A 13014-nucleotide genomic window follows, 5' to 3' on the forward strand; every position below is an offset into this window, starting at 1 on the left:
ACTGGGAGCTCCCTTTTCTCCCTTCCTCCTCACCTGACAACCTTTATATCTCTTCTCATAACACCAACCCCCACCCTTTTCTCCTTTACTCTAGTCTCCAGTGAAGAGATGACTCTTCTCCTCAACAAGACCAGCCCTTCTACATGCATCTTTGATCTGATCCCTTTTCATCTTCTTAAGCAGATTTCCTCTCACCAGTATTTAATCTTTGGCTACTGGTTCTTGCCTCCTTGTTTCAAACACACCCAAGTCTCCCCTATTCTCAAAAAACCAAACCAAAACAATAAAACCTTCTTGGCACCATCATACTATGTCTCTTCTCCCTTTCTCAATTAAACTCTTTGAAGAAGCCATCTAGACTTGGTGTCTCCCCTTTCTTTCTTCTCTTTCTTAACCCCTTATAATCTGGCTTCTGATCTTACCACTCAGCTGAAACTACCCTCTCCAAAGTTACCAATGATCTCCTAAACATTAAGTCCAACAGCCACTTTTCAGTCTTTATCTTTGACCTCTCTGCTCCATTTGACTGCTGACTACTTTCTTCACCTGAGTTTTCATGATTCTTGATGACTCTCTCTCTGTCTCTGTCTGTCTGTCTGTCTGTCTGTCTGTCTGTCTGTCTGTCTGTCTGTCTCTCTCTCTCTCTCTCTCTCTCTCTCTCCTTTCTGGAGGGCGAATGCAGGGTAATTGGGGTTAAGTGATTTGCCCAAGGTCACATGGCTAGTAAGTGTTAAGTGTCGAGGCTGGGTTTGAACTCAGGTCTTCCTGACTTCAGGACTGCTGCTCTATTCACTGAGCCACCTAGCCACCCCAGTTAATGAAGTTTTCTTGATCCTGACTGCTTCTTCTCATTCTCCTTTGCTGACTCAGCATCCATGTCATGGCCCCTAACCATGGGGGTGTCCCAAGGCTCTGTCCTGGGTCCTCTTCTCTTTTATTGCTGTAGTCTCTCAGTGATCTGATAAACTCCTGTGGGTTCAATTATCATCTCTACACAGATTACTCCCAAATCTGTAGATCCAATCTCTATCTCCTTTGAGCTCTAGTTCTGCATAACCAATTGCCTATTGGATATTTCCAACAAAGTCTAAGGGGGTGTTTCAAACTCAACATGTCTAAAATAGAACTCATTGTAACTCCAACCTCCAACCTACCCCTCTTCCAAATTGTTGGACACGATAATCTTCCCAGTCATCCAGATTGAAAACTTTCTCACTTTTACCTACCCATAGATCAGTCAACTCTGACAACAAATGGCCGGAAAGTCACAGAGGTTATGCAACCTCTGTTAACTCTGAAAAAACCAAAGAGTTCACATAGATTATTACAACCACAGTTAACTCTGAAAAACAAAATAAAACAAAGAGCTAATTGTGATCATAAGCAAAAAGCTTTCTTTATTTCATTGGAGGAGGAAACTAGACACATGTGCCAGGGCCTTCTCTGATACTGAGTTGACCTGATTTAGGGGGGGCAAATCTCAATACATAAACTAGTGACTATGAAGTGAGCTGTGCTCAACAATGAAAGGTAACAGCAATGAGACAAGTTTGGTTCGTAGTGGGATTTCGTGACTGGAACATGGTTTCTTCAAGTACTTATCTGAGCTCAGGGACCACTTGGTGCTGGTATAAACAATTTTGGGATTTTGCTGTGGCCAAATTCATTCAGAGGGTGAGCACAAAGGATTGTTGTTATGCTACAGCTTGCTTGCTGGGCCTTAGCTCTAAAAAATAGGATGTTTCCTAAGAGTAAAGAGAGAGGAGTTAAAAGAGAGGGGTGGTCTTGGCATGGAGATCTGGACAGATTCGATCATTTACCAAATCTTATTTCTAACTCTGCAACTACTCTCCTATACATCACTTCCTCTCTACTCATATAGCCACTACCATAATCCATTTCCTCAATATCCCTTACCTGGCCTTCTATTTGACCTCCTTGCCCTCTGCCTCTGCACTCCAATGCCTCCTCTATACAGCTGCCAAAGTGATTTTCCTAAAATGAAGGTCTGATCATATCATCCCCTACTTAAAACCTTCAGAGGCTGTTTCTTGCCTCTGGGACCAAATTTTTGACTATTACAACTGGTTACCTTCTTGACTTTCCAGTTTCTTAACACTTTACCACCCTGCTGGCACCTTGCATTCCTCCCATACTGGTCTCCTTGGTGTTTTGTCCCTATAGTGTGCCATCTTTCTTCTCTGTGCCTTTGTATCAACTGTGTCTTGTTGCTGGAATGTGCTCCTCTCCCCGCCCCCCACCAGCCTTTTGGAATTCCCGGGGTTTCCTTCAAGGCTCTGCAGCAACACCACCTTCTGCAGGAGGTTTTCCCTCCAAAGCTGCTAATGCCCTCCCTTCCATCCCAAACCACCTTGTATATATTTTGTGTATACTTGTGTGTTCCTATTCTCTTTCCCCCATTAGAATATGAGCTCCTTGAGGGCAGGCACTGCTTCACTCTTAGATTTGTAGCCCTATCCCTTACTATATTTCCCACATATAATGATTGTGTGTTAATTGATAATGAGAGGGGAACCCCTTGGGGGTTGAATGCAGTGCTATTGCCTTAGAGAAGGAGATGAAATTAATGAGAAATTCCAGACTGAAAACAACCTCATTGGTCATCAAATCTAATTCCCTCATTTTTTATAGATGAGAAAATTGAGGCCTAGAGAGGTTGGGCATCTTGCCTGATGCCACACAAGGAGTAAGTGGCAGAGCCAGAATTCAAACCCAGCATTCCTTCCACTGCAACATCAATTTCTGGGAAGATGATGTACATCATCAAGGTCCAGGGCTCAGGGCTGAATTCTTTACCGTCTCCTTTCCCACAAAGGGTCAGCACTCCCTGTTTACTGTGCTTCCTACTGGGGTCATAAAGAAATCTCTATAGTTAAATTTTGTGCCTGAATCTGTGATACAGTGAAAAGAACACCAATTTTGGAGTTAGAGAACTCAGGCTAACATCCTTTGTCTCTCACTGACCACCTCTGTGACCTTGGCTAAGTCATTATCCTTCTCTGGGCCTCAGTTTCCTCATCTGTAAAATGAGGGACTTAGACTAGATGCCTTCTAACATCTCTTCCAGCTCACACTCCTATGGATCCCTAGGCCTCATCTCTGTCCTTGAAGGGCTTACACTTCTCTGCCTTGAAGAATCTTGATCTAGAGAGGAAGACCGATTCCAAACCTTGGTCCTTTTACAGAAAGAGGAGAGAGGGGAGCAATGTGCTCAGGGTCAGCGCTGGGGCCAGCAAGAAGGCCTGCAAAGAGCACTGGCAGTATGACCCTCAGGCCTTATGCCTAGATGGCAAGAACCAAGGGGCCTACAGAGACTTGGGCCTTGGGGCTGCAAGAGATTCAAGTGCGTCTAGCATGGAATATTAGAAACATGACTGGCTCTACGAACCTGAATTTTAATTCTGGTTCTGCTGCTTACTGGGTGACCTTGGGAAAGTCACTTGTCTTTTGGGTCTCAGTTTCCTCAAGTATCAAATAAATGATTGAAGTATGATTGTGGATCCCTCTCTACCGGGAAATGCTAGGATTGCTGTCTAATGTCTTCATTTGATAAGATACAGTATTTCAGAGAAGAGAGAGATCTCCCTTGCTGGGGTGAGTGGGAAAAGCAGTGCAGGAGGTAGATTGGGTCTGGGCCTTGAAGGGATACCCACCCTGGATTTGGCATTTAGAACTGGAAGGGGATGGCCTGTTTTGCTGGGAAGTCTTTCTCCTCCCGCATCACCTATCTCTCATGATGTCCGGGCCGTTCCTCCTTGAGGTTTGGCGCTGAGAGGTGGCTGCCTGCCTTGGGACCACAGTGCACTGTGGCACCAAATGTGAACGAGGGAGTGTGGAGGGTGAGGTCCAGGAGACAGGGATGACAGTGGGGGACGATGCTGAGGTGTGTGTCGCGGGCTAGGGTGCGGCCGGGGACGAATGCTTTGTGTCGGAATCGACCAATGGGCTGGCAATGCCCGGTTGCCAGGGCTACGGGAGAGTCAGAGGAGGCGGGGCGAGGAGGTCGTGGGGGTGTGGGGGTATATAAGGGGAGAGGCTGGCGGGAGGTGGGGTGTGGAATCAGTCGCTGCTGCGGGCGGGCGGGGCGCAGGCCGAAGGGCCGGGCTGGAGCCGCGGGGGGAGCGGAGGCGCCGGTATCCGATTCAGTCGCTGGGGAGACCTATGGGCAGAAGCCGTGTAAATGCGTTTTAAGGTGAGTGGAAGGGAGTGTTCCCAAGGGGATGGGAAGAGAACGGGCCATCTCCCCTCTCCTTCTATGCCAGGTTTTCCTCTCTTCCTCCCAGTCCCGGACAAGTCCTTTACAGTCTTTGGGGTCTCAGTTTTGCTGTCTGTGAAATGGGGGAGGCTTGGACCAGACGGTCACTAAATTCCTTCCCCGCTGCAGGTCCTTCCCCCTCCTCCTTCTTTCTTCTTCCCTTCCCCCTATTCTAATCAGCTGCTCCCTTTCTCCCTCCCCCCTTTGGTGGGAAGCAGGGGCCTCAGCTCCCCAGCAGCAGCTACTCCTCGGGGTGTTGCCCAAGTTTTGAGCTCACCTGCGAGCCCCCCTAGCATCGCACCCGGTTCTGCCCCCGCCAAGGAGGACGGGGCCCGGTAAGTGGGGGCCCTTGCCTAGGGGAAGGAAGCCTTAAGGGGAGGAGGGGAGGAAGGGAGGGCTCCAGCCTGGTGACCTGGGAGGGATGTGCCACATATAGGTGTCCTGGAACTGAGCCCCAGAGAGACCTCCCAGGTGGGTATTTTTCTGCAACTCATCGTCCTTCCTATACTAACAGTATCCAACACTCTTAGATCAGGACCCCTGAGGATTTCAGGCTGAAATCCCAGGCCTTTTCTTGGAGACTCTCCTTGCTGGAAAGGTGAAGCTTATTCCTGCTCTCCCCCAATCCACTCTATGCTGATGTGTTCCTGGGAACAGGCTGGGGCTTAGGGATACTGAGGGCCCTGAGTGAGCCCTGGGCCTCCTTGTGGGGGCCCTCTCTTCCTGTCTTTCTTTCAAACCTGGCAGTGTGTTGCATACTTTCTACGGCGGTGGGAGCCGGTCCACCTAGCATTCCCTGTGGCTCCCAAGCATGGCTGGCTACCTGAGTGAATCAGACTTTGTAATGGTGGAGGAGGGCTTCACCACCAGAGACCTGCTGGAGGAGCTGACCCTGGGGGGCTCACAGGTACGAAAAGAGACGAAGCAAAATAATTGGATGCCCTGCAGGGAGGGGAAGATCCAGAGACTAGCTAGGAAGGTGTATGGTGGAGTATGGTGGGCTAAACCCTGGATTTGGAGTCATTGGGATGTAGGTTAGCATCATGCCTCTTCCATTCCTTCCTGGATGTCCTCGGAAAAGTAATTAAATCAATCTTAACATTCTTTATTGATAAAGAAAGGGAAGGGGTCAGACTAGACCTCTGAGGCACCTTAGCTCAAATTCATTATAATATGGTCCTATGCTTGGGCAGCTAGGTGGCGCCATGGTACACCAAGTGCTGGGCCTAGAATAGGGAAGACTCATCTTTCTGAGTTCAAATATGGCCTCAGACACTGTAACCCTGGGTAAGTCACTTAACCCTGTTTGCCTCAGTTTTCTTCTCTGTAAAATGAGTTGGAGAAGGAAATGGCAAACCACTCCAGTATCTTTGCCAAGAAACCCCAAATGGGATAATCAGACACAACTGAAATGAAAAAAATTGCATCAACAAAACACAAATCACTTTTTTTTTATGAGCAATTGGGGTTAAGTAACTTGCTCAAGATTACACGGCCAGTTATTTCTGGGTGTGGTGCTAAGTGTCAGAGCCTGGATTCGATCCCAAGGTCATCCCGACACTGGAGCCGGTACTCTTACTTGCTGAGCCACCTGGCCACAACATAAAAATCACTTTCAAGATGTTTATAGACAGAAGATAAATAAGCTAGAGTGGAAGGCGAGAAAAGATCCAGGCTCAGGAGCTGGGGAGGATCCTTAGAGACCTCTAAAGCAAGGGACCCTCACCTTGCAGATGCATAAAGGCTAATTGCAGGAATGTGAAGAAGAGACCTCCTGTCAGTTACTGGTGATGCTGGACAACTAACACCATTTCTTTGGGGTTTCACCTGCCAGTTAAAGAGGACTGGGCTTGATAACCTCTAAAATTTTCTTCCAGATCTAAATCCCTATTCTTCCATTTTTAAGTAGAGGAAATGAACCCCAGGAGGGCATGCTCAAGTATTCTAGCCTTGCACAACTGTTAGGCCAGAAAATATTTGGGAAATAGCTAAATAGGTGACCCCCGGGACCTAGCAGTGGTTGCCGTCCCTACTGGTGTGATGAGGTGTTTGGACAGGGAAGGGCTGTGGGGAAGGGCAGGGACCCCTAGGCCTCAATGCTGGTTCATTCCCACTCTCTGTGTAGGATGAAGGTGCATCCTTCTTTGTGGCTGATCTGGGAGATGTGGTGAAGAAGCATCTTCGTTTTCTGAAGAACCTGCCCCGTGTCAGACCCTTCTATGTCGTAAAGTGCAACAGTAGCCCCGGGGTGCTGAGGGCCCTGGCGGAGCTGGGGCTGGGTTTCAGTTGTGCTAATAAGGTAAGGAGATGCCTCCCTCTTCCCTTCTCTAGTCTACCTCAGGAGTCCTATTTCATTTTAAGAATTTGGAGCATACATTGTCAGAGCTGGGAGGTGAACCTTAGGACATAGGCTATCAAGCTGGAAAAGGGAGGGTGAGGAACCTTAACATATAGACTGTTGAGTCGTTTCAGCCATGCCTGACTCTTCATAACTCTGCTTGGGGTTTTCTTGGTAAAGATGCTGGAGTGGTTTTTGCCGTTTCCTTCTCCAGCTCATTTTCCAGATAAGAAACCTGGGGCAGACAGCGTTAAAGTGACTTGCCCAGAGTCTACATAGCTAGTAAGTGTCTAAGGCTGAATCTGAACTCAGGTCTTCCTGACTCCAGGCTTGGTGTTCTAACCACTGCACCACCTAGCTGCTGACCTTACAGAATATTAGCTCTTAGGAAGAAGCTTAAAATCATTCAGTCAGTAAGAATTTAAAGTGCTTACTATGTGCCAGGCATTTACTAAGTAAGTGGTAGGGATACAAAAAAAGGTAAAAGACAGTCCCCACTATGGTACATAGTGCACAGAGTGCTGGGCCTGCAGTCAGGAAGACTTATCTTTCTGAGTTCAAATCCATCCTCTGACACTTACTAGCTGAGTGATCCTGGGCACGTTACTTAAGCCTGTTTGCTTCAGTTACCTCAGCTGGAAAATGAGCTGGAGAAGGAAAAAGGCAAAGTATTCCACTCACAAAGAGTTGAAAGTAGCTGAAACAACTGAACAACATCAGCGAAAACTCTCAAGGAGCTCACAATCTAATGGGAGACGTGACAAAGAAACACAAAAGAAGGTCCCTGCCCTCAAGGAGCTCACAGTCTGATGGGGGAGAAAACATGCACACACTTGTGTATAAACACACACGGTATAAGTAGGAAATAAACAGAGGGAGGTACTAGAATTAAGAATGGCTTCCTGCAGGTGGAATTTTGGCTGGGTCTTAAAGGAATGAAAAAAATGAAGAAAGAATACTCCCGGCAGGGGACACAGCCAGTGAAAATGCACGTAGTCTGGGAGATGGAGGGTCTTGTTCTAGGAACAGCAAGGACTAGATTAAGAGTACATTGGTGGGAGGGGTATCATAGAAAGCAGGTTATATGAATGCCAAAGAGAGGATTTTTGTAATGGATCCTGGAGGCAATGGGGAGCCATTGGAGTTTATTTTGAGTAGGGGAGGACATGGTCAGCCTTGTGCTTTTGGAAAAACCACTTTGATGGCTGAGTGAGGATACTGGAGTGGGGAGAGACCTGAGGCAGAGAGACCCACCAGCAGCTAGTGCAATAGTTTAGGTACGAGGGAATAAGGACCTGCACTAGAGTCTTGGTAGTGGTATAGGAGAGGAGGGGGGTGGTTTTTTGTTTTGTTTTGGTTTTTTTGCTTTCTGGAAGAGGAAAGGCTGGGAAATTGGGGTTAAGTGACTTGCCCAAGGTCACGTAGTTAGTAAGTGTTAAGTGTTTGAGGCCAGATTTGAACTCAGGTCCTGGTGCTGACTCCAGGGCTGGTGCTCTGTTCACTGTGCCACCTAGCCAGCCACCCCAGAGGGGGGCGTATTTAAGAGATTTTGCAAAGGTGAAATTGACAGGCCTTGGCAATAGATTGCATATTGGAGGAAGGAGAATGAGAGATAACAATGTAGTCTATCTTCCTCCTCCTCTTACATACAGTTGGAGGAAGCTGGGATCCAGGGAGGAGGAAGTGAGTGATGCCCAAAGTTATCTGCAATGTCAATAGTGACATATGGGACTTGCCCGCCTCCAAGGCTTTTTACCATCACTAAAATATGTCTTCCGATTATTTGGTCATTTTATTGAGTGTCTGTTGTTTGCTCAGCATTCTGGACTAAAGACACAATAAAGGGAGCCAAAAGGTCTAAGACTGAGTCAAAGTGTTTCATTTCAGTTGTGTCTGACTCTTCATGACCCTATTGAGGGTTTTCTTGGCAAAGCTACTGGAGTGGCTTTTGTCATTTCCTTCTCCAGCTCATTTTACAGATGAGGATATTGAGGCAAACAAGGTTAAGTGACTTGCCTAGGGCCACACAGCTGCTAAGTGTCTGAGCTGAGGCCAGGTTTGAATTCAGGAAGATGAGTCTTCCTGATTCCAGGCCTGGCACTCTATGCACTATGGCACCTCTGGCTGCCTTTAAATGATGTGAAGTGGAAGAAACAACACCCCACCCCCACCCCCACCTCTTGAAAAACACAACAAAAAAAGTTTAAAATCACAGCACTCAGAATCAGAAAACTTGGAATTCAAGTTTTAAAGTTTTGTCATTTCCTAGCTGTGATTGCCTCTCTCTAAGCCTCACTTTTGGGGTTTTTGTTTTTTGCTTTTTGGAGGGGAATGCAGTGCAGTTGGGGTTAAGTGACTTGTCTAAGGTCACATGGTTACATGGCTAGTAAGTGTTAAGTGTCTAAAGTCCGCATTTGAACTCAGATCCTCCTGACTCCAGGGCCAGTGCTCTATTCTAAGCCTCACTTTTCTTTCCTGTTAAATGGGCATTAACATTCTAAATATTAATTTCACTACTGTAAGAAAAGTACTTACAAACTTTAAAAAATCATAGAATGAGAACTAAAATGTGAATAGATGCCCATGTATGAAACAACTATTATCATAAGGACAATAAATATTTGAAGAGCCCAGCCGTGAGATTTTAGAGAAGACAATTGGAGTAGAGTGGACAGACATTTGGAGTCAGGAAAACTGTACTTGAGCCTAGTCTATAGGGCAAGGCTTACTTCATTTCTCTAGTTCCTTATTGGAACCTTAAGGAGTCCTTATTGCATCTTGCAAAATGGAAAGGGCTATAATAATATTTTTGATTTTCAATTTTGTTTATAACATTCATTTTTAGAAGTTTCAGGTTCCATATTGTCTTCTTCCCTCTAGCTGAGGGGCTAGAGAAGACAAGCAATATGATACTCATATATATGTGAAATCCTTCCAAACATATTTCCATATTAGCTGTGTTGCAAAAAACAAGAAAAATAAAGTGAAAAACAATATGCTTCAATATACGCTCAGAATTCATCAGTTTTTTCTCTGGGGGTGGATAACATTTTTCATCATGAGTCCTTTGGAATTGTGGATCATTATCTTGATAAGAGTAGTCAAGTCTTTCATAGCTGATCATTATAATATTGCTGTTACTGTGTACAATGTTCTTTTGGTTCTGCGGACTTCATTTTTGCATCAGTTCATATAAGTCTCCCCAGGTTTTTTTCCCCTGAAATTATCTACTTCATCATTTCTCGGGTTATAATAATATTCATTCTCATACCTTTGGGCCAGGGTTGTTAGGGAAGACTTGATAGAGAATCTTGAAGGGTGGATAGGCTTTGAACCAGCCAGAAGGGAAGGAAGATGAATTTGGGTTGTGGGTTACATCGAAGGAGATAAGACTTGGATGGGGCTGAGAGAATGAGCCCTGGGGTGAAATCTGTCCTGACTTGAACTATTGTAATAAACCTTCTCTGTAGAGCATTTTGTTGTTGCTTAGAATAGAGTTGGCTTAATTTTCACTTGTTTATTACCTCCTCCCTCTCCCAAGGCTGACCACAGAAAACCCTTCTGGGGATTTAGATCCTTGGACTCCCTCAGGACCCATTTCCTGGGTGGGGTGGTGGTGGAAGGGGAACCTGCTGGACCCTGGGATTGAACCGCTGGGTCAGTGGCTTTATCTTCTTCAGGGTTTGGGGGAGAGTGGGGAAAATGACTGCCAGGGCAGGGAGTCCCATGCTAATAGGTAGGTTGACTCTTTTTTCTACTCTCTTTACAGATGTGTCTCCACCTAAACCTCCATTTTCTAGACAGTTCTAGGTACAAGTGATGCTATGAGCTCAATTACAGGAAATTCTGTGACATCACCTAGTTTAGAAGCTCATTCTTGGGGATCCCTGGTCTAGATAGTGGAGGATGCCCTCTTGTGGCTATTTCTGGTGGAACATCAATGTGTCCTTTAAAGACAATGGATAGCATTATTTTACTAGTCAGTCAATAAGTACTTATTAAACTCCCACTGTGTGCTCTGGGGGTACAAAGAAAGGCAAAAGACAGTCTCTGCATTCAGTACAATTGAAAGGGGTAAAAACATACAAATAACTGTAAAACAAGATATATAATTGGTAAATTGGAGAGATAATCCATAGGGGAAAGGTACCAGGAAAGATTTCTTCTAGAAGGAAGAGGACCTTAACTGGAATTGAAGGAAGCCAGGAGGTGGAGGTGAGGAGGGAGAACATTCCAGGCATAGTGGACAGCCAGTGAAAATGCCCAGAGTTTGGAGACAGAGTGTGTCCTGTTTATTTAAAGAATAGCAAGGATGGTGGGGGGTGCAGTGGGGGTAGTAATGTGTAATAAGACTGGAAAGGTGAGAAGCAGGTTGTGGAAGGGCTTTGGATGACAGCAGAGGATTATATATTTGATCCTGGAGGTGATGGGGAACCACTAGAGTTGATTGAATGGTGGTGGTATGTGTGTGTGTGTGTGTGACATAGTCAGATCTTCACATTAGAAAGATTAATTGGACAGCAATTACTATATTATGGAGTGGAGAGAGACTTGAGGCAAGGAAAAAAATCAGCAGGCTATTTGCAGTTGTTCAGGTAAGAGATGATGAGTGTTTGTACAAGGATGGTGGTGGTGTCAGAGGGGAAAAAGGGGGCATATAAAGAAAGATGTTATAAATGTAAAATCAGTAGGACTTGGCAACACACTGATTGGATGGGGGTGCTGATAAAGAGTGAGGAGTTGAGAATGACGTACCTAGTTTTGAGCCTTGGTGACTGGTAGAATGGAAGTGTCTTTGGCCATATTAGGGAAATTTGGAAGGCTTTATGGGGAAAGAGACTAAGTTCAGCTTTGGACACGTTGAGTTTAAGATTCATCTTATAGGATATATCTGAGATATCTAATAGGCATTTGGAAATGGAAATTAGGAGAGATCTAGAGATTAGGAGGGCTGGATAAATTATGTCTGAGAATCACCAGCATGAAGATGATAGTTGAAATGTTTCATGGGAACTGATAAGAAATCACCAAGTGAAGTAATATAGAGGGGAGAAGAGAAGAGGGCCCAGAATAGACTTCTAGGTGGGCACCCACCTTTAGTGCGTGAGACCTAAACACAAGATCCAGCAAAGGAGACCTAGAAGAAGGAGTAGTCAGACAGTCAGGAAGAGATCCAGGATAAAGTAGTATTATGGAAACCTAGACAGAAGAGGGCATCAAGGAGAAGACAGATGATTAACAATGTCAAAAGATGCAGAGAAGAAGGATAAGGTTTGAAAAAAAGACCATTAGATTTGGCAATTAAGAGATCATTGGTAACCTTGGAGAGGGCAATTTTGGTTGAATAATGAGGTAAGAAGCCAGACTGTAGAAACCTAAAAAGAGAGTGAGAAGGAAGTAAGTGGAAGCATTGATTATAGGATGGCCTTCTCAAGGAGTTCAGCCACAAAAAAGAGAAAAGGCAGGGAATGATAACTAGTGGAAGTCTAAAATATGACCCCTATTAATCTCATGATCCATTTCTAAGGTCTTAAGAACTCTTAGGAAGCACCCAGTCCCATTCCATCTCCTTGTATCATAAGCTTTCCCCCATGCCTCCTTCTCTGAGATTCTGAAGCAAAGGTAGGTGGCCTGGTGGAGTGTAGAGAAGGGAACTGATGTGAGAGATGGTGTAGAGGCATAATTCACAAGAGTGGACAGCTGATTGGCTCTAGGAGGTAAGGGAGAAGTAAGAGCTGAGGTTATGAGCAGCTGAGGGTGGCTATGAGGATGTGAGCCTAGGTAATTGGAAGATTTGGGGGCGCTGCCTCCAATAACATCCAGAACTGTTGGATTTGAGCTGCTTGTCCCTGGAGTATGTTCATGTGCCATGTGGGGGGACCACTTGTCAGAGTTGGAGTAGGGATTCAGGTACTGATAAGTACCCTGCCCTCCTTAAAGCCTTGGGGTTTCTGGGATTCTGTGATCTTTTGCAGTCTCAACTGCTGTTCCAAGTCAAGACCTTGCATCTGCTTCTGTCTTCTACCATGTCAATGAATGAATGTCAACTAATAATCTTTAAACAACTACTTAAGTGTACCAGGGAACAGAGTATTATTACGGATCATTGCCTGAGTTGTCCAGATTTCTCTTCTGCTCAAACTCTTCTTTGTCCAGCATTCAAGGCCCTCCACTACCAGTGCCCATACCCCCTTTCTTTTTAGTCTCATCTTGTGCTACCCTCTTTTTATTCTGAACTGTATCCAACCTGAATTCTATCCCCTACAAACATCCTTCACTTTCCTTTCTCTACCCTTTTCTTATTCTGGTTTCTTATATCTATATTCCTCCTTCCTCTCTCCCTTTCCCTTTTCCTCCTTTCCTTCCTTCCTTCCTTCCTTCCTTCCTTCCTTCCTTCCTT

At 45.5% G+C, this 13014-nt stretch overlaps 1 protein-coding gene across 1 annotated transcript in view; it reads left to right on the forward strand.

The window, feature by feature from the left end:
* Positions 1-4099: 4099 nt before the first annotated feature.
* The window catches only part of AZIN2 (antizyme inhibitor 2), a 38017-nt gene continuing 29102 nt past the window's right edge, over positions 4100-13014 (forward strand). Inside the window, exons 1-4 of the mRNA XM_069068136.1 lie at positions 4100-4213; positions 4495-4611; positions 5024-5183; positions 6402-6575. Of these exons, the coding sequence (XP_068924237.1) occupies positions 5088-5183; positions 6402-6575 (270 nt within the window). The 5' untranslated portion in view covers positions 4100-4213; positions 4495-4611; positions 5024-5087. The remainder of the gene's footprint in view (positions 4214-4494; positions 4612-5023; positions 5184-6401; positions 6576-13014) is intronic.

Source organism: Petaurus breviceps, unplaced genomic scaffold (genome assembly GCF_028583685.1).
Source record: "Petaurus breviceps papuanus isolate PSGF00001 unplaced genomic scaffold, PetGlider_PUasm1.0 90760, whole genome shotgun sequence".
NCBI classification, from domain to species: Eukaryota; Metazoa; Chordata; class Mammalia; order Diprotodontia; family Petauridae; genus Petaurus; species Petaurus breviceps.